General features: G+C 32.3%; 1 protein-coding gene and 1 long non-coding RNA gene across 9 annotated transcripts; both read left to right on the plus strand.

Annotated features, from left to right (window-relative positions):
* Window positions 1–428: 428 nt before the first annotated feature.
* On the plus strand, window positions 429–3,574 carry LOC114184284. 3 transcript variants are annotated; one of them, XR_003604574.1, is made up of 5 exons: window positions 429–986; window positions 1,260–1,349; window positions 1,495–1,643; window positions 1,817–1,875; window positions 1,985–3,574. It is a non-coding gene; the product is annotated as an uncharacterized LOC114184284 (long non-coding RNA). The 3 variants fall into 3 exon arrangements; XR_003604572.1 differs by having other exon boundaries at window positions 429–1,349; window positions 1,985–2,590; XR_003604573.1 differs by lacking the exon at window positions 1,260–1,349 and having other exon boundaries at window positions 1,985–2,589.
* An 8,855-nt stretch (window positions 3,575–12,429) lies between these two features.
* LOC114185531 (RNA-directed DNA methylation 4) lies at window positions 12,430–20,001 on the plus strand. 6 transcript variants are annotated; one of them, XM_028073301.1, is made up of 12 exons: window positions 12,430–12,762; window positions 12,879–13,019; window positions 13,109–13,251; window positions 13,348–13,428; window positions 15,018–15,106; window positions 15,371–15,445; window positions 15,618–15,659; window positions 17,626–17,789; window positions 18,706–18,833; window positions 19,122–19,200; window positions 19,277–19,350; window positions 19,439–20,001. In XM_028073301.1, exons 3-12 carry the CDS (start codon window positions 13,158–13,160, stop codon window positions 19,690–19,692), a joined length of 1,080 nt encoding a protein of 359 aa, XP_027929102.1. In that variant the 5' UTR covers window positions 12,430–12,762; window positions 12,879–13,019; window positions 13,109–13,157; the 3' UTR covers window positions 19,693–20,001. The 6 variants fall into 6 exon arrangements, with proteins under 6 accessions (XP_027929102.1, XP_027929101.1, XP_027929099.1 ...); XM_028073300.1 differs by having other exon boundaries at window positions 12,890–13,019; XM_028073298.1 differs by having other exon boundaries at window positions 12,430–12,758.
* Window positions 20,002–21,278: the final 1,277 nt, after the last annotated feature.

Here is a 21,278-nt window from a genome sequence, read left to right on the forward strand (position 1 = left end):
AGAGTTGGAAAAAGAGGTTTGGTTGGTTAGGGAGAGTCATTATCAAGGTTTGGTATTTCTCAAGTTTCTGGGTCTTGTCTGGTGTGATTCTAGATTTGCAAGTGAGAGTCCAGATGTTGTTTGTGCTTTATTGAGATTCTTACGAAATTCAAGAGTCTTGATGTTGTTTCATGTTTTTGAAAGTGTAATTTTGATGAATTATGTAAAACTTTTGATATAATATATTATAATCACGGACTGTGTGAGTACTCACTACAAAATAAAATTCTTAGTGGTTATTTTATAACGGTTAAGAAAAACCATTAAAAATATTTTAATTGCTGGTAATTTTATAAATTGTCACAAATTATTTTAAATTTAACTATTATGTTTTTGTAAATTTTTTATTATATCTTTTTTTTTAATGTTTCTTCTCGTTTCTCTATATGTTTACGCTTTATAGTTTCATCAATCTCTCTTCCTTATTCTTCTTCTTGAACATCAAGCGATGGTACAATTCTGTGTTTTTCTTAACATTGTGTGTTTTTCTTCACTTAGGAGAATGTGATGCACAACTCTGCGAACCCTATATTCGAGCTCATCCGTCATGAAAACGTTATTAAGCTTCTCCTAGTGGAGGTGGATCAGATCAACCATCGAGAGGTCATGGTCGCACCTAGATCTTGTAGAGGTGACAAAGGTTAACCGCATAATCGAGAGGGAGCAAAGGTCATTGTTCGGGAAGAAAAACCCTAGAACGGTGATTGTGATGACACCAATGTACGATCACACGTTCCATAAGCTACACTTGACTGATTTTATACACACACTGATGTTGGTGATGTACGATCTTGTGTGAATCGTGTTAGAGGTTGATAGTCACCGACAAAACTGCTTCGATTATTGCCGAGTTTGGTCTTAGAACAATCCACTTTGGCTTTTCTCAAAGAATGCTAAATTTGTGGAATGCTAGGCTGAAACTTGAGTCTCACACTTTATGATTTCAGGTTAACATTTGCTACTTCCTTTTACTCGATTGATGTTATTGTTGTTATGTTAAGTATAACAACTTTATAGAGTGCCATTTTTATCAGTGTGAGAGGCTTAATTGTGAAATGCAGTGAAAATGCATCATGAAGACTTACATTTGAATATTTGATTAATTAGGCCAATGTACGCTCTTTGTACCCGGATTCGGATGCCCGACAACTAGAATTATTTACATTTCTGGTTATCATAATTTGATGTTTTGTTTCTGTGTTCCTCTTTTATTTACAAAGGCCTTGAAGCTTGTTATTTTGGAATGTAAACCTAAAAACAATGGTTAAGATCGTGGACGTATGTGAGAAAGGGGATTCATATACGAGAGAGTAAGCTTATACTCATTTTTATAAGATGGAGCATTGTCTGATATTTTAACATGTGTACATGTTATCTCTTATTTTTTTGTTTTTTATTTTTATTTTTTTGTATTTACAGAATTTTACTAACAGGTGTTGTTTCTTGTATGTTTAGGCAAACTAGAAATGTTACAAAAATTTGAAGAGGAAGATTGAGATAAGAGTTGTTTTTCTCACATGTATATCAGTAAACAATGTAGTTCATTATTTCTCTCCACTAGCTAGTGCGGAGGCAATGTTGGAAGAAGGTGATATATTGAAAATGTAAGATTCTCAGAGCATGAATTTATGATGTGTGGTTAGAAAATTGAGTCGGTGGTTTTTGTTATTGCTTAGAAGTTGATGGTTGTTTCTTTGGTTGGTCAGTGACATGGCTTGTCATATAGATGATTTCATTTCTGCTGTAGCTCACACCCATATACTTGTTAAAATTGCAGGTTTGCCTAAAATTTGTCTACTTAGCAATAGGCATTGGCGTGGCTGCTTTCCTCTATAAGTATATTATGCAATTAAATTCATTGCAATTTTTGTTACCTCTATCTTATAATTTGTTTACATGAAAAAAAAAAGACACTAAGTTGTAAAAACAATTTCGTTTTTCATAGGTGACTTGCTGGATGGTCACAAGGGAAAGACAGGCTACAAGAATAAGGGGCTTGTATTTGAAAGCTATACTAAGACAAGTAATGCTTTCTTTGATATGGAAACTAACACTAGAGAGGTGATAGAGAGGATGTCAGGTGACACTGTTCTCATAAACTATACAGTGTTATACAAATTAATTGTTAGCTTAGTGGCAAGAGTATTGGAATTCTTGCACACAATTATGGTGTTTATTGCATCACGATTATCATCATTCAACATCAGAATTATTTCTGATAGTGTGTGTACATTCTTTTACTAAATTAAAATTAATATTTGGACTTCACCTTTGAGGATTGCTTTCCTATTTTGAAGTTTCTTGCTACAGTTTCACATGAGATAAGGACTCCAATGAACGATGTTTTAGGTAAGTGATAGGGGAGGGAAAGAGAAGAACTTTTGTTGAGTGGGATGACCCAGATAATACCTCAGAATCCTACATTTGTAGCCATGGCTTACAATGTTGTTGGAAATCCATGAGCTTTAGGGTAAGAATGTTCTATCTACTGTTTCATTTTTGCTATTTTTAGGTCAAATTAATATTAATTATTGCCTCTTTATTTTATTTTTCCATAATTAAATTATTCCTTTGCCTTTAAATTTTAATGTAGTTGTTTATGATTTTTAGAAATATTAATTATTACCTCATCATTTCATTTGTTTTTGTCGTTGTTTGCTTGAATGTGCAACCCAATATTTCAATACTAATTATTTATTTTTCAAAATTCTATTGGAACCAAGTTTAAACCAGGCATTATGAAGGTTCGGCTTGAGTCTGTAATAAATTGCTTGTATGTTAATATTCCAAGACAATGCAGAACTTGTGGTCTCAGATTCATAGGCCAAGAGAAAAGGTATATTTTTAGAATGCTAGTAATAAATTCTCTTTTCAATACACTAGGTGAATATGCTTGTTTATTCTTTTGTTTATTTATATGGCAAACAAAGAGTAAAGCAGAAGGCAAATCATATGATAAGCCCAACATAGTTAGTGGGGCTAATGTGTAGGTAGGTCTCAAAGTGTGTTTGATGCTATAATGCTCTTTGATCAACTTCTAAGTTTTCTCAGTAACCCTTAAAACTTTGTACATATTGGGTTCTCTTTAACGGAAGTCATGTAACAATAATAATGTAAAAAGTCTCTAATTCTGTTTTCCGATATCCATAACTAGTTCTCTGATTTTGTTAATATTCATATGGGATTGGTCTAGTCAGTGTTATTTGTTGATCTTACAGAGTTGGTGTAAGTATGGATTTATTTTTACTTATTGCTTCATTGCTATCCTTTTTTTTTTTCACATGATTTCAATTTTTTAGTTAAGAACTTGTATACATATTAGGTACTAAGGAATGTAGTTGGAGTGTAAGCTTGGAATAAGGGCACATCTTATGCAAATTTAATTCCTCGATGTTTCTATCTTTTACTAATTGATGTATTCCTCTTACTTTGTGTCCTTATATTATGTATGTTATTCTTTATCACAAAACCATGTTATATGCTGATTGAAGATATTTCAGTCCTTGTGTAGCAACATTGACTCTAATAATATCTTGAGGCCTATGATCTTTAAACCATTCTTATTTATAATTTGTTAATCCTGTCGTAAGTTTTCATGTATCTTTCTTTCTTTGGGTTTTCAAATACAAAGAACAATTTAGTTTAAGACATCTTTTAAAGAGCATGGACTTTTTTTATTAATTAATGTGCCTGGTTTGTCCTCATGAAAATTTGGTGTATAAACTTGCACTTCTGAACATGAAAAGCTTCATACTTCTGAACATCAAGAAGGGCTTACACTTCATAGGCTCGCAAAAGCATTAGACATGTAAGTATAATTTGGTCTGCAGAATTTTAACATTACTAGCATTATATTTTTCTTTCCTTTTCAAGAACTAAGAGGGAACCTTTATTAATGGTGATGCAAACACTTCTTTGGATTGGACCTTTATCAATTATGTTTAAAAAACAAAGGCTCTCTTGTTTTGTCCAAATATTCTTACCATTTTAGTTTTTTCTTTGAAACACAAGGTGGTTGTGAAAGAGATGTTTTTGGATTTTAAAAATTTTTAAAAACATTTTAAATAATTTTTGGCATTTTTTAATTGTGAAAATATGATATATTTTGTGGCGGTTTTTAGTCGTTAAAAATGTCATATTTTGTAGCGATTTTTAACCTATGAATGAATTTTGTGGTGATTTTTAACCGTAAAAATATGATGCATTTTGTAGTGATTTTTAACGGTTAAAATATGATACATTTTATGACGATTTTTAATCATCAAAATATGATAAAATATAAACAAATTAGACTACATTTTGTAGCGATTTATAATTGCTATTTTTTTTTCTTTTCTAACAATAATACTAGTTATTAGAGTATTTTTGTTACAAACTATTTTTAACATACGTAATTCTGATGGTTTTTTAAAACATCAAAGATGTGATTTGTGATAGATTTTAACCGCTAAAACTTGTAATTTTAACCTTATAAATATCTATATCTATTTTTTTTAGTGATAGTTACTAGAGCTGTCAAAATGGGTTGGAACTCGGGAGCTAACCCAGCCAATCCGGCTCACCATGGATTTGGGTTGGGTTGAAAATTTTTTACAAATTTCAATACGAGTTGATTTTTGACCCGACTCATCCGGGTTAAACCCGTGGTGAGCCGGGTTGGCTCACCAACCCGCAGATAAAAGGGTTACACAAGTGTTTTTTATTAAGTTGGGTTTTATATTTAGGTCATGTTAGGTTTTTTTTTAACCAACACATAAATAATTTGTATTTTTTTTATTTTGGTTTGTATTTGGATTGTATTAAAGTTTATTTAGATTTTAATTAGAATTATAATTTAGTTTTGACTTAAAATAAAATAAAAAATTGTATTTTTTTTAATTAAATGAATCCGTGAGCCAACCCGTTTAACTCATCAACTCGTGGTGTGTTAGACCAGGTTCAAATTTTTTTGGTTCGCTAAAAAGTTAGCCGGATTGGGTTGACTCACTAAATCATCAACCCGTGATGGATCGACCCGGATCGGGTTATCCGTTTTGACATCTCTAACGGTTAAATCACGATTTTCAAATCCAACCGATTGCTTCTATCCTTATGTTGCTGACTGAGGCATAGCAATTGATGATAGTTGAATATGTCTTTGATTTGTGTTTTTTGAGATTTTAATATGCTTTGACTCTGTCTTTTATATGCTATATCACATTTTGTTGTTGTTGTCTGTGATTAGCCTTAAATCACGGTCTTTATTATTGAGGTGAGGTAGCTTGGTCTTTTTGAATCAAGATTTTGAATGTGCATTTGCTCGTATTCATGTTTGGAGTGAGTCTTATTGTACTTTAGCATGTTTTGACTGTATTATTAGTTTGACGCAGCTTATATGCACTAGTTGATATTTATGCACAATAAATTTTAAATGTGTATGTTGTACACAATAATTTAATAATATTGGCAAAATTAGTTATTAAGTTATTAATTTCTGTTTAAAGAATTAATATTTTTCACCATAAAAACTAATGCATTTAAACTATTAAATATATTTTATTTAGTAATAATTAAAATACTCTATCAAACCAGTTTTATTTAAAATATATTTTCAAAATTAAAATTAATTTAAATTTGATATGTCTCAAGTAAAATTCACTACTTAAATCATTTTAGTTTGAGTTAAACAAGGATTTTGGTTGAATTTAATACATTTGTAATCATTACTAAAAAATTTCCACTTATACAGCTTAGTTTGCAGATACAATAAGAAAGCACTTGAAAACAACAACGACTTAGTTTGCAGATACAATAAGAAAGCACTTGAAAACAACAACGACTTGAATATGAAAAACCAAACCCCTGCTTCAAAGTACAATAATATTGCTATAGCTTGAAAACGTGACGACTTCTTAACAATTGAGCTTAAGTCTACCTCAATCTTAAGAAGAATCTTAACCTTTTTTTAACTATATTGGGTTACTAGGCATCAGTGGGTGGAAGCTCTTTGTCCAGGGCTTCTGCGGAGAAATCTCCAGGCTGTGGAACTTGCTGATGAGGCATTCCTTTTGGTTTTTCCCTTTGTTCCGCTGTGCCACTGTTGCTTCCCTCTTTCTCATTCTTCTCTTCGTTCCTTCTCACAACTGTTTCTGGCTCATCATCAACTACACCTTTCACCTCTTTATGCGTGCATGCCAATGGCTTTGGAGGGTTGTCCATGTTCTTGTTCATTTTCCGAACCACCTGAAGTTGAAGGCAACGTATTTTGATCGATGTTGCAGAAACAGCGAAAAGCGAAAAGTGTTTTATTCCTCTCTCTCTCTACATCACTTTGGCTGTTGCTTACGTGAACTCAACCGATTAAGGGTTTGCAAACACGTGGCTACCAGCATGAACTCAATTACGAGTGTGCTTACACGTGGATACTGCTAAAATGCATGATAATTTCTTGGCTTGCGGATTTCTCCACTTGAAGTAACTTATCTGAATTTATATTATCTAGACTGTTTTAAGTAAAGAATTAATTTAGTCATTCTCTAATAAAAGTTAATGATGTATACAACAAAATTATATGATCAAAGTCATTATATAATTAAGTTGATAATATTTAATTAATAAAATATATTGTAAATTCTAGAATATCGTAGAAAAGTATAAGATAGAGGAAAAAATCAAGAACATAGATAAAAAGCTTAGAATATGTTAAAAATATGAGTATAATTATAAAAAAATAGTAATTAAAATAAAACATTGTTGTTAGCTATGTTTTAATATAATCCAGAGTTTATGCATAAACAATTTTTTATTTTTTCATTGATTATAAATTATTCTGGTGTAAATTAGATGGCTATTTATTCTAGTGTCTTCCTTTAGGTGTATGGGAAAGACACGCAACAAAACATTAGAGTTCTTTTAAAAGTGTTTTTTTCTTATCTATATTATCTCTTAAAATAGTGGTGTTTATAAAGTTCATAGATCATTCGTTGCACTCGATCAATATGACAGATTGTTATATTTTGGGGAAGAAATGCATAATATTGTGTATTGCCTTGTGCAATTGATAAGTGTCTAGGATACATAAAATTTTCATATGAACTTGACACTTATCAAGCTTTAACTGATCATATTCTATAAGTAAACAACCTATTTTAGTTTATAATTATATAATGAGGTGCTAAAAAGAAGAAAAATAAGAAATTGATGAATTTTTGAAGATTTTTTAGCAATTTCTTGAATAATTAAAAATGATGCAACTGAGCCCCAAAATTCATGATTGAGCTCCAATAAGGCAGTCAAGGAAGGATCCAGAATATGACTTTTGGAGCTGAGCCATAACAAAATGGTGCTCAACACTTAAGGCGATGCATGGCTGAGCCACGAGAGATGTGTTCAACACTTAAGGCGATGCATGGATGAGCCACAAGAAAATGTGCTTAGCACTTAAGGCGGTGCATGGCTGAGCTACGAAAGAATGGACTCAGCACTTCAAATGATGCATAGTTGAGCCCTAAGAGAATGTGCTCAGCACTTAAGGCGGCGCATGGTTGAGTGCCAAAAGTTGGGCTGAGCACCACCCAAAAATTTCTATAAATAAAGACGTGAAGCTCTCATTTGAAGCATTGAGTGTAGGCTCCACAATGTAGCAGTAGGGTAGAACAGGGTTTGTGAGGCACGAGGAAGATGCTCTTAGTGTAAATCTTATGTGTAGATGCTGGTGGAATCTTAGGGTAGAATAAATTTTTAATCATTGTTGCATTTAATTTTAATCTGTTGATTAGCATTGTGAATCTGCCAACCTCCCCCCCCCCACACCTTTTGTGTTGAATTGCATCTGAAAAGCTCTTTGAATGAAAGATTTGGTCATTGAGAGACGACCTTGGTTGAACTACTGAGTATTACATTTAAATGTTTTATTTGGTCGGATACGACCTCAATCAATAACTTATCAATTATTGGCAAAAACTCATTAAATCATATAAAAGTTTCTAACTATAATCAAAGTAACTTCTCAATTAAAATTACAAACCCTTGGACTCATATGATTGTTATGTTGTGTAGATTCAACATTATGCTAACATGCTACAATGTAAAAATCATTACTTTTACTTAATTAAGAGACAAAAAACATGGAGAAAAGTACATCACAACAATAATCAAAAGAACAAACAAATTTATTCATCAAAATCCAGTTAAGAAATTACAACAGAATCAACCCCAGAGGCTTGACACTCCATGAATGGTAGAAATAACATAAAAATATAAGAAGAAAAGTGGAAAGGATGAAATTAGGTCCCTCAAAGGGTTCCTAAGATCCCATTTATGTTTCCCCTATGTCTCTTAATATAGAATTTGATTGGACATTGGGTTTGACTTTTCTATTGATGAAATTTTAGATAATGTAATGTCTCTCAAATATCTTTAAAATAATCATAAATATCTTTTATATTCCTGGTAGTTATGAATATCTAAAGGAAATGGAAAGATCTTACTAGATTTAAAAATATTTGGCAAATATTGTCAGTTGATACTCACTACACCATTTTTGGGTTAAATATATTTTTGGTTCCTTAACTTTCAGTGAATTTTGGAATTAGTCCATTTTGAAACTTTGAACCAATTTAGTCATTCTTCTTTCCAAATACGTGGATTTAGTCATTTTAATCAAATTTTGTTAGGTTTATCTGATGTTTCGTACGCATTTCAAGATTGTATTTAAGTTGTTCATATTGTTTGACACATTTTTGCTTTAATATTAAGTCAAATACTATTATGAAACATGCTTAAAATATCAAATGAACTTAACAAAATTTGAATAAAAGAACTAAATCAATGTATTTCGAAAGATGAAGGACTAGATTGGTCTAAAGTTTCGAAATAGACTAATTCAAAAATTCATTGAAAGTTAAGGGATCAAAATCATATTTAACCCCACCATTTTTTAGTTTAAACAACAACTTAAAAATGTTGCCTAAAGTAGAAAAACCGTAGCCTTGAGTTTAGGCAACAACTTTACCATAATTTTTTAGCCCTGGAGTGTGGCCAGGGCCATGGAACTTTTGAAAACCATTATTGCCTTAGAAGAAAACAAAAAAACCACACTTTTTAGCCAACACATTATTTTATAATTTTATGCAACATGTTTTAAAATGTTGTGTATTCTTTAGGAATTGATTATTTAATTATTGCGTATATGTTTAGAACATAATTATTTAATCTCTCCTTGAACAATTACCTCATTTGGAATTGAACTTGTGACCTTGATTTTGCTACCAATTGTTGTATTGAGCGCCTACCACTAAGCTAAAAGTTATAACTAATAGTTATAGTGCAACTTTTTCTACTTAAGATTGTAGCAACCAAAGTACTATGATTTGATTATGACTTGGCCCACCTATCACTCACTGGGTCACATGATGGTAATTTAAAAATATTTAAAGTTAAATTCCTACAAGTTTAAACATGTGGTCTAAACTATCCAAACTTTAATAATTGTTGCCTATAAATCAACATTTTCTACCATATTCCTTCAAACAAATAGGCAACATTTTTTGTATGCTCTCTAAGTTTAAGCCAAATAAAACTCACTATATAACCAACAATAAAAAAGTGCGGCTTATTCCTATTTTAAGTAATGATTTTTTAGTTGTTGCCATGTTAGTGTTGCCTAATTTATAGGTATGAAAAATATTCATAGTGTATAGTATAATTAAAAAAGAAACAACACAATGAAGAGTCCACAATTTTTTTGTTTTGTCCACGTTTTTTATGGGCAACATTTTAAAAAAAGTTGTCTAAATAATCAATGGTTTATAAAATGTGGCATTTAATAGTTTTAAGCTACACTTATATATTTGTGGTCTTTTCTGTGTTTAGGCAACAATTTTATAGATGTGGGCTAATTTAGCGTTATCTAAAGTAAAAAAGTGGTGTAAATTATTTAAATATATATGGTAAATAATCAACAACTAATTTTTGCACTAATTTCCCAATTCAACCATTATAATCATGTAGTCCAAATTTGCAAAGAAATTCAAAGATATCAATATTTGCATTTTAGTCCTTTTTATTTTACTAGACTTTGACAAACTTTGAATATTTGACCATACTTTGACTGTTTGACTTGTTGATTGTCTAATGACAGACTCTCTCACGTGGCAATTCTCTTTTTCTCTCAAATCAAGCCTCTTCTTGTGGGATGTTGTTACATCGTCGTCGTGGTGGTGATTTATGGCGAAGCTCGCGTTTGCATCAACAAACATTAGAATATAAAAAAAAATGTTTTATGCAACTAAAATATACTTTTTAAGACATTTTCATCTCACAAGCTCAACAACCCTGATTATCACAAATTCTAATTAAATTAATCTTTTAAGCATAAAAATCATTAAACATTTTAAAATTAATTGTTAAATGAGAGCATAAATATGCACTCATCACTCCACCTTCTATATTCTCCTTTAAACCACCAAACTCCACCACCTTATACATCTCACCTTTTTTATTCGTAAATGTTAGTTGTTAGTTTTTGTTACTAGGGAGAGTTGAATTCACAACCTCTCCCACTGAAAATGACTTGGGCCCGACCATAGACCCAAACAAAGACCTAATCACTAGAAGCATGCTGAGAAGGATACAAGAAGAGGTGGACTTTCAAAAGCTCAATGGGCTTCATGGGCTTTAAATGTTATTTGTGTGGGCAAAGGAAGATGTCAAGATATGATGAGCTTGTCTTAGTCCATTAGAATACATTTAAATTGGGACAATTGTTTAGGCTGTGCTTTGAAAATAAATTGTAAGAAAATTCCTAGAAGTAGTTTGGAACATTTTTCATCTAGCTTTTGAAATTGGATCCAATCAAGCCCAATTTCAAAAGTCTAGTCCAAGAATGTGTCTAAGCTTAGCCATGAGCTACACATTTAGCACATGTGCTAAATAAGGAAAGTGTGACATGCCATATGGCAAGTGATCTATGAAATGTGGATCTAGGAAGTTAGATCTAGATCTAGATCTAACATTTGCATTTCATTTCCTATAGCATTTAGCTTGCGTTTGGAGCTTGCCTTCTACTATAAATGAAGGTCTCCACCCCTTTGTAAATCACTCTTGAATGAATGCAAAGTTATGTTGTTGAGATCACTCCATAAACCTTGCCCTTTGAGAGTCGCCTTTAGCTAGAGCTTTCTCTAGAATTCCTCTGCCTTCCTCCTCTAAGTTGGTCGAACCTCTTAGAGTTCTCACCACCACTATTCAATTTAACACCATCCAAGCTTCCTTAAACAATTGCTTCCGCTCACACTCATCCATGGAGACTCCTTCTTCCATCAACCACGTCCAAGGAGCTTTATCACCCACCCTCCCTTCTAAAGCCACCAAACCAACCTTATTTCTCTAAATTGTTTGCAGGAGATCGAACCCACGACCTTTCCCTCCCATTGAACCACTAAGCCATCTTTCCCTCCTATATCCCACGTACTCCGCCAGCTTCTCCCAAAAAAAATGGTTATAGAAGAACAAAATAAAAGTAAGAAGAAAGCCAATGTATTTATAGAAAAATTTGGTTAGAGATACATTGTAGAACACCTAATCCAAAAGATATTTCTAGATTTGAAAATACGTTCCAAAACACTTGTTTCAATTTTGATTTTGTATTTCACATTGAATGTTTCGGAAGATATTTCCAAATTCGGAAATACATTCCAAACTTAGAAATACATTCCTAAATACAAGAAAAAAAAATCCAAATGGATGTTTCAGAATTCATTTTTGGATTTGAAAATACATTTGAAACATGAATTCAATTTTTTTTTTATTTCGGATTAACTATTCCGAAATGTATTTTTGGATTCGAAATGACTTTAGAAACACTCAATCTGAAATACCAAAAAAAATAGAACAATTATTCCATGATGTATTTTCGGATGGATTTAGAGATAACTTCTGAAACACTCTTTCTATATTATAAATTGAGTGTTCTAAAATATATTTTTAAATATGAAAATATCTTTTAAAATATTTAATTAATATATTTTTTCATACTTTCTAAATTGTGTGTATTTTCAAAAGGTATTTTTTAAATTTGGAAATAATTTTTGGAACTGTCAATCCGAAAAATATAAAAAATGAGAAGATACAAATATTTTTATTCATAATGATATTTTAATCTACTTTTTTGATTTATTATTTTAATTACTATTAGATTATTTATTTTAATTTTTTTTATTGATATGATGTGATTTGATAATTTAATGATAATTAAAATAATGAGTTAAAAGTAGATAAAAAAATGGGTTAAAGTATTATTATCTATTTCTATTTTAATTTTGACCGGTAGTTTGAAAATTATAACATTTATGAGGGTGCAGGAAGAAATAGGAAGAGTGCATGAACAGAGAGGCCAGTTAATTCACCCCACAAACACACAGGATCCAAAAAAATAACAGATTTCTGCCCCCCACAAAACTCGCGCGCAGTACACTATCACAGCATCTCTCGTTTTTTCATTTTGGAGTGTAGAAGAGAACACTCTGCTCACGCCTCTTCTCAATCTTCAACTTCATCACCCTTCTCTTCTTCCTCAAATTTCTCATTCCCTATTTCTCTATTTCGCTCCCATCCTCCTGCTCCTTCAACCATAACAAAGAACCACATACTCCTTCTTCCTCATTTTTCGCTCCCAATCACACAAACCCACACAGAACACGCACAACACAACACTCGGTCTCTGCTTCGTACGTGCTTGTGTGAGTGAGTTTTCTGGTTTTTGAGTATGAGTACGTTCAAGCTTGCGTGATTCTGGGTTCGTTTTTCCGATTGGTGTGCGGTGATTATAGCTCTGTGCTTGTGGTTATATATTGGCTCAGTATTATTGCAGGGAAGCACGGTTTTGATGATGCCAGCCATTTCGCAACCAAGAACCCAGCACACTGCCAGAAAGACCTAAGGCAGTGAAACCCTAGGGCAAAACCCCCACCTGGACTGTCATATATTTAATAGCAATTGTGGTATTTGGAACCAGCTCTAGAAAAAAAATACTTTTCTTGAACTGTTTTTAAATTCTATTCTGTTCACAGTGGTTCATAATTTATTTCAGGTTTAGCGGCTTAACCCTGAAATTGAACAGGCTGGAGAAGTCTGAGAACATGGAGGAAAGCTCTTCGGCTGCGCCTTCACAACCGAAACCTGTGGTGGTTAGGGTCAAACGCAAGCCCTCTCAGTCCCCACTTGATGCTTTCTGTAAACTTTCTTCCTCTTTTTGTTTTTTTTTTCTGGGTTTTATTTGGGGCATTGTGTGCTTAAAGTTTTGTATGTGGGTTTTTCAATGCAATGTAGGGCTGGAAATTAATGAGAGGCCCTTGAAACGTTCTCTCTTGGATCTTGGAAAATTGACAATCTCTGGTTCTGCTCAAAAGGGTATGTTGCTCTTGGTTAAGTTTGTCTTACAGATTATTTAATTTGTGTGGTTAAGTCTCTTCATATTTTCCCGCAAGTAACTATATCTATGCAACTTTGTGAGTATTATGAATAGGATTTTCTGTGCTTGTTTCCTTAGAATTTAAACTCTATATTAGCGCTTTTGATGAGCTTATGGATAGTGCATGATATTTCGTAACGTGATAACGGATAACAATGGTGAACCCAATTCTCTGGATAAGGAGGGGCAATTTATTTAAAGAATAACAAGTGTTATTACCAAGGTTATAGAGATTTGAATCACAAATAGCTGAATTTTTTCTTTTTAACAAAGGTGAAGATTGGTTCAAATATGTGATATATAATGTTCAGTGTAATCAATATAAACAAGAAATGGATGAAACATCTAAAAGAATGAAAAAAAACCCATTAAATAGCTTAATAGAGTACACATTGAGTGAGTGAGTGACGAAGAAAGGTGGAATAATCAAATGGGGTGAGTTCTTAAGTGTTAAATTCCTTTTCAGTTAAAATTTAGGCTTACATGTCTTTCATTTTTTTTTTCATAAGAATTGGTGTACTGAAAGATATAAAGTCATTTTAAGATTCATATTGAGATATGAGATGGTAGATAGCCAAAATGTATTGATTTGAGAGCTTCTAATTGTGATTAGTAAGATTCTGATAACTAGGTTATTTCCCTATAACAGATGGATCTACGCATTCTTATATTAATGATTCTGTCACTTGATGATGAGGTTAATATCTAAACTTGAGTGGTCCAGAAAATGAAAATTTAATATATTTAACAGTAAATTTGAAAAATTGAGGGTGTGGAACTGTGCACATCCTGTTGAATGTAGGTCTCCCACTGACTAATAATATTTAGATGTGCGAAGTTATCCAGTTAGCATTATTTTTTGGAAGTGTTGAAAATAACTGAAACAACTCTTATAATGATGAACTGTGCAATTTGTGTGTGCCTGCATTAATCGATCGGGTCTAAGAAATCAGGCTCACACTCACTCTGCTATAACAATAATTACATGCAATGCCTAAACTCTGCTTAATTTTCTCTAGTTGTGAACAAAATCTCCAAGCTATTTGCATGCTCTGCCCGTATAAGACCACCAATCCTTGGATTAGCATAACAAACTAACTGTGGCCCTTGGTATTGATTAGTCCATCCTTTCTGGTTGCATGCTGTTACAAATGCGTTCTCCAAGCTGATTCTTACTCATTCTTCTTATTGAGCATGCAATCCCCAGCTATAATGTATAAGTATTTTCCTTCCTGTATTAAGTGTTACTAACTTAATTTATTTCATTATATTATTTTTTTTCTTGTAATGTGGATTTCTTTTGCTTAATAATATCTATTTTTGTGTTTAAAAATACAAAGTTGCCATGATTGTGATGCTACCTGACTAAGGATGCCGAATGACTCAAGTGAAGCTAATATGAACAAGTCTTTCTTGAGTTGAGATGATTAGTGACAAAATGAAGTGTTAGGAAATGGCTGGAATTTTTAGAATTTAATGCTGTTTAGTGTTTATGGCTCAATCCTGATATGATTTTTCTCTACTAAAGTGGAATTTCATAACAAGAAGGTTTTTGTTCAACATGTGGAGACAATAAGCAGCTCTGAGGTCACCTTTGATATTGTGCAATCCTTTGTGGTATGTTGCCCTCCTAGATGTTGTTGATTCTTTCTCCTTATGATAGAGTAGCATCAAGAAGTAACATCATTCACTTTTTTCTCGATTTCAAACATCTTTTATCTCAGTGTGCTGAGTCGGTATGGTCAATAGGGGTGATAATTTTTAATCATCATTAAAAAACTGGATATATTTCATTCTATTGAGGAGGTCTTGTTAATAGGTGACAAATTTGAATCATTATCGATAAACTGGATGGCCCTTATCAATTGACTGTTTCTTTAGGACCCTGATTCCAGTTGTGCTTCTATTTCGAAGTCGAAATTTGAGGAAAGAAAGAACTTCTTCAAGAAGAATAATGTAAGTCTTTTCTTCTTCCCTCTGCCATCTGCCTGTGCAGATTGACAAACTCACATGCTTGTGCATGCTTTAGGCCATCAAATAACTGCTCAGACTAACTGAACTTTTGATAACTTTACCTTTTTTAATCATACTTTTGTCTTTCATTTTTTCCTACTTTTAATGTATGCAGAAGCAAGATCAGCTATTGGTTAAAGCTAAACAAGAAAAGGAGGTTTGTTACATGTCTTATATTTACTCATATTTATGGATGTGGATATCTTTGGACATTCATAATGCTATGCCTTGCATAATTTCTTCTTATATCCTTCTGTACTACTTTCATCTGACAACTCCCTTTCCTAAATTTTGCGTGATGGTATGATTGTTTTAAGAACTGTTATTTTTTTTTCTGTTCCTTTTGTCATTTTTTCTGAAAAATTTAATTTCATTCATATTACATTGATCTTAAACTAAAGAACTTGATGTATAGGAAAAGTTTTCTTTGAGTGTCTTTCAAGTTCAGATCTATGTTATTCTAAGTCTTGTTCAAATCAATTGAAATGTTATGTATTGTTGTTTGAAGTTTCCTAGTAAAAAGTACATTGATTACTTTATTATGCAAATTTTAGAGTTTAAACCTTATGGATGAATATAAAGTGGTTTTCTGATGGGAATTAGTGAATGGTAGAATTGGTGAATGCTCTGTACCAATAAAATCATTATCCATAGAATAACTTAGTGTCTGAGATGATAAGATTACAGAAGCTAAACTTTTAAGCTCACTTGCATATGATTTGGGAGAATTCTGAAATTGATTCTCTTGCTTGTGCACAAAGTACATGATTTTCCTTTATATTCTAATAATTCTTGACTATTTCGTGTACAAGGAAATCTCCTATCTGTTCTATAGCCTCCAATAGAGTAGGGGAAAAATAGTAAAGAACTCTTTCAATATGACCCGAAAGTCCTGTGATTATGTTCAGTGTAGTTGCAATAACAACATTCCTGGAATTCTTCCACAATCATTAGCTCAACTAGACAATAACTCTTTCGTAATATTGGGAAGTTTCTTACAGCTCGTGCAGATTCAAAATCTGGTCATTGCTTTGTTGTGTATATGGGTGCATATTCTATGTTATATATTATCCATGGTTAGATGTGGCTGTTCCATTACTAAATTAGTACCTATATTAAAAAAAGACTCAGTTTGTTTTTGTTATCAAGTAATAGAACACCAACGCTATTTCCAATCCCAATAAATTCTTGAGTAGGAAGATGATAGACATGCAAATTTATTAATAATAGTATCCTTACAAACTTAGTTCCCCTCTTCTATCCTGAAATCCTGTCTTTGCTGTATGTGCCTCCCCTTTCATATTTTTAAAGTTTCTCTTCTATTATAATCTCTCCTCACTTTGCACCAGGGATGGACCTCATGTTACGTCTCCAGGGCAGTGCCCACCCTCCCCTGAAAATGAAAATCACGTGTGCTCTGTTTAAAAAAATAAATTGTCCCCCTCCTCTAATACTCTTTAGCATTCATGATATTTATGCTATCTTTTATCATTTTTATAGTTGTGGCTGAAATAAATAATTGAAAGTGATGAACAAAATTATAAATAGCACTTATATTTATTAATATGGTACATAGAAATACTAACTAATTTAAAATATTTTATATTTAAAGCAAAAATTTTTCATGACTGTCATTTTTAATTCTTTAATTTTCCAAACTTGTCATTATTGTCTATTTCATAAAACCTAGAACGATTTAAACTAAAATTTGTATCAGAAAATTCTCTTATTAAGATATTTTCTGGTTACACGATGTTGGGATAATGTTGATCTCATATTGATCTCATATTGCTGCCTTAGCTTTTATACCCAGCTTGGTTTACTTGTTGGCGTCGTGTATCCAACTGACCTGTTGGAATTTCATTAAACTAAGAATCTTGTTTGTGATTGAGTGGATTTCCATACATAATCTTTTAATAGTTTGAATTTTGTTTGAAAAAGTTGTTTGGAGCACAGTTAGCTAGGTACATGTTTGCTTTTGGACGTGGCAAAAGATTTTTGTTAGGAGTTCACAGATTTCAACTCTATAATTTTTCAAAAGTAATTGGCTTACGTGTACAATTATTAAGATTTCTGTAACAGATTACCTTGTGGCATAATTGTCTCATTTTATTCTCTTTCAGTCTTTAGCAAAAGATGCTCGCTTTGAACAAATATGGAAAAGCAGGAAGGGAAACAAAGGGACAGGGACAGGAACAAAACATGATAAAGCATTACTAGAAATATGCAACTTCTATGACATTGTTCGCGTTGACAATGAAGAGAAAAAGAAGGAAGTGCAAGAGCAGTAAGTATTTCCATCAGAATGTTGTTAAATGTAGCAAGCAAAAAATCTGCCATAAAATTATGTCAGACGAAAAATTGGTGATAGCCTCCTCCTCAAGCTAGGTTGGGGCCAAAACTTGAAAATGATGCTATGGTGTGAATGGAGTTTGCGGAAGTTGGTGGATGGTGAGAGTAAGCTCCTGGTTTTTGGTGTTTAATGGTAAGATGAAGGTTGTTTGTGGTGCTCTAAGAGAGGTTAGGCCAACTTTAGGGAAAGGGATGCTAGAGGGACCTCTTGGGATGCTCTAGCAAGTGACTAAGAGACAAGATGTGACTCAAGAATAATTTTGGCAGCATAACATTATCAATCTCAAAGTGAGAAATACATGGGAGAGACATTTATTTATAGAGTAAGATGTCTCCAAAATGGTCTAAAATCCTAGAATGTTAACTTGCACCAAAACCCTAAAATTACAACTCGGGAATTGTAAGATTCATGATCAATAGTAAAACATAACTCTAAGAAGAATTAAACAAAAAGAAACATATACAAATCAATACACACAAGTTAAATAGCAAAGCTAACTAAGTGTCATAAGTTTTAAACTATTTTTTATTTAGTCTCCAAAATATCTTGATTAAATTTGAACATAAAACCTGATTATAATTAATCTAGACTTTTCTTGTTCTTTCTCTATATATTAATTATGTGAAGGTAATGTGGATTGGTATTTTAGATTGAACTCTCCCCTTTTACTTCAGTCCAAACAGAAATGTAATCATGCTGTGGCCTTTACTTGCACGTTGTCTTATTGAATTTTTGTCATGCCTTGCCGTACTGCTTGGGAGCCATTTAACAAAACTGTTTCATCAGAATTTTTGTTTTCATTTATTTGGACAATTATCATAGAAAACAACGTTTCATGTGATTAATGCAGAGAAATGTCATTGGAGGATCAAAGACTTCTGTCTAGTTACCTTCCTTTACTGAGAGAATTTATTCCTAATGCGGCTGAAGAGGTTGAAGCCGATTTGATTGCTCATTTGGGTGGTCATTCCAAAGAAGGTGGTTATTTAGTTGCTAAATACACAATTAAAATGTTACTGATCCTGGTCCTTTTTGCCCAATGCGCACGTATTTTTCTTAAATAAGTGACAGATAAGTGAAAGCAAACACATTTGTCTTTTTCCTGTTGATTATAGAAAAAAAATGTTTAGTTATCTTGTGGCATTTTATCATTGTCTACACTTCAGGTAGTTGCTTTGTATGCAGTATTTGCTGACCGTTTTTCTTGTTTATATGGTTTCAATTTAATTGGTCGTGTGGTACATTGTCTTGTGTGACGTACTCCAGAGAATTATGTGTATGACCTATACACTGTGACGGATGAGATGGATACGAACACAGAAGATACTTTAGCTTCTTATCCACTGTGAGTGTTTTGTCATTACGTTCAAATGGGTTTCCTTTTGTCTTGCTTCTTGACACTGTTGTTTATTTTGGCTCAGTGTTCAAGTTGAGGAGGAAGAGGACTATTATGATGGCCCAGATGATTCAGATTATGAATCTGATGACTCAAATGGTATTTCGCTAGTCTACCTTTTCACCTCATTACCCTTCAAAGCGTAATCACATGCGGCTAAACATTTCATTACTTATGTTGGTTATAGCTGAAAACAATCCATTGAATGATTATCCGGATGAGGTTTCTGAAGAGGATGAAGAAGAGGTTGAAGATTCCGGGAGTGAATCAGAAGGTGAAAATGGCGATGCTAGTAACGAATCATCAAACGAGGATACAGAACATCATGGTTTTTCCAAAGGTGATGCTGATCCATATGATAAGGATTTTGATGAGTATGAAGGTGTTTGTAACGATGATGAGAATGCTGAAGATGAAGATTGGAGGTGGTCGTACCGATGAAGTTGACTTTGTTTTGTTTTTGCTGAAGGAACAAAAGTGCTGATGTTGATGTTACATCTATATGGGGTGGGGTAAAATTTTTGAAGAAAATCAAACATGTGCAGCGGCCGTCGAACTGGATATAGACATTAGGGATGTTATAGGCATTTTTTACTTTTGTGGACCTAATTTTTTCTGTTGGAATTTGAGCTATAGAATGGTTACAAAAATTGACATTTTCATTTTGGTTATCTATGAGAAAGCGGGTCTTTGTTGTAGGAATAGTACTGATTTTTGATAAAATATCTGTCTTGCTGTGTTCTGTCACAATAGCTCAGCGTTTTTTATTTTGGCTTAGCGTTTCCCGTTTGCCTAATGTATCGTTAGTGTTTGTTTTTATGCCCCTTACAGCTTGTTTTATGTTTTATCAGGGTCTTGGCTGTTAACTCGGCCTTCGACTTCCTGGTTTCTTATATATTGTACCCCTCTCTTGCCTTAATCATAATACAGTTTTGTGCTTTCTTTCACAATCTCTTTTTCTCTTCCCTTGGCGTTTTCTTCTGTCTTCACCCCTCTCTATCCTTTACTGTTACGTTCAAACAACAAAATGAACTAGGGAATCTAAGATAGTATCAAAGATAAGTTAAGTTTATTCTTGTGAAATTTGTTATTTGTTCGATCTATTATATTATTTATTTTCATACAATGTTTCGTTGGACATATTCTTTTATTTGTTATCAAATTGTTATCGGACCACTTATTAATATCATCTAGTTTTATACACGAGATGTATATATATCGAGTGAGGAAAGTGTTGGAAGTTTCACATGGACAAAAGATAAGTCAATTTTATAGTATAGTGAATGAAAATCTAACATTAAAAGTTGATTTTGTAGAGTTAAGTTAAACTTAAAGGTCATCTCTTTATCCTTTTCTGTTGTGTTCAAACAACAAGATGAATTATGAAATCTCTATCCTTTTATGTTATGTCAAAACAACAAAATAAACTATGGAATATAATAATTTTTTAGGAGAGAATGTAATTTATTTAAGAAGTCAATTATAGAATTTATTAATCACTAACATAACAATTCATTAAAATTACAAAAAAAATTATGTGCAAGTTACATAAACATTTATTTGTGACATTTGAATTGTGCTAAGAAAATATAAATTTTAAAGATTAAATAAATATCCGTTAAAATTAAAAAATAATAGAATAGGTAATTAGATTTACAAAATACATTTATCAATGTAAATACATTTATTTAGTTTTGAATGTTTTAAATAGAAATTCTAAGAATTATATCCATTTTTTATTATTTTATTAATTTTTTATGAAGGATTTTTATTGTCACTATATCTTATATAACTTCTAGCTTTTACAGAAAGAGAGTTTAGATACTGGTTCTAAGCCAACGAGACCTCCATTATAAACGTATCAAAGAAGAAAGGATATAATGGAAAACACACACAAGAAAACTGTTATAGAGAATGCTAACATACTAACAAACTAGTATACGTGGCAAGGATGAAAAGGGGAGAGAATAGAGGACTAAGTACTGTTATATATGAAGGAGGTTATCGGAGGATAATTGAGGGTGGCT

This window comes from Vigna unguiculata, chromosome 5 (genome assembly GCF_004118075.2).
Source record: "Vigna unguiculata cultivar IT97K-499-35 chromosome 5, ASM411807v1, whole genome shotgun sequence".
Classification (NCBI taxonomy): domain Eukaryota; kingdom Viridiplantae; phylum Streptophyta; class Magnoliopsida; order Fabales; family Fabaceae; genus Vigna; species Vigna unguiculata.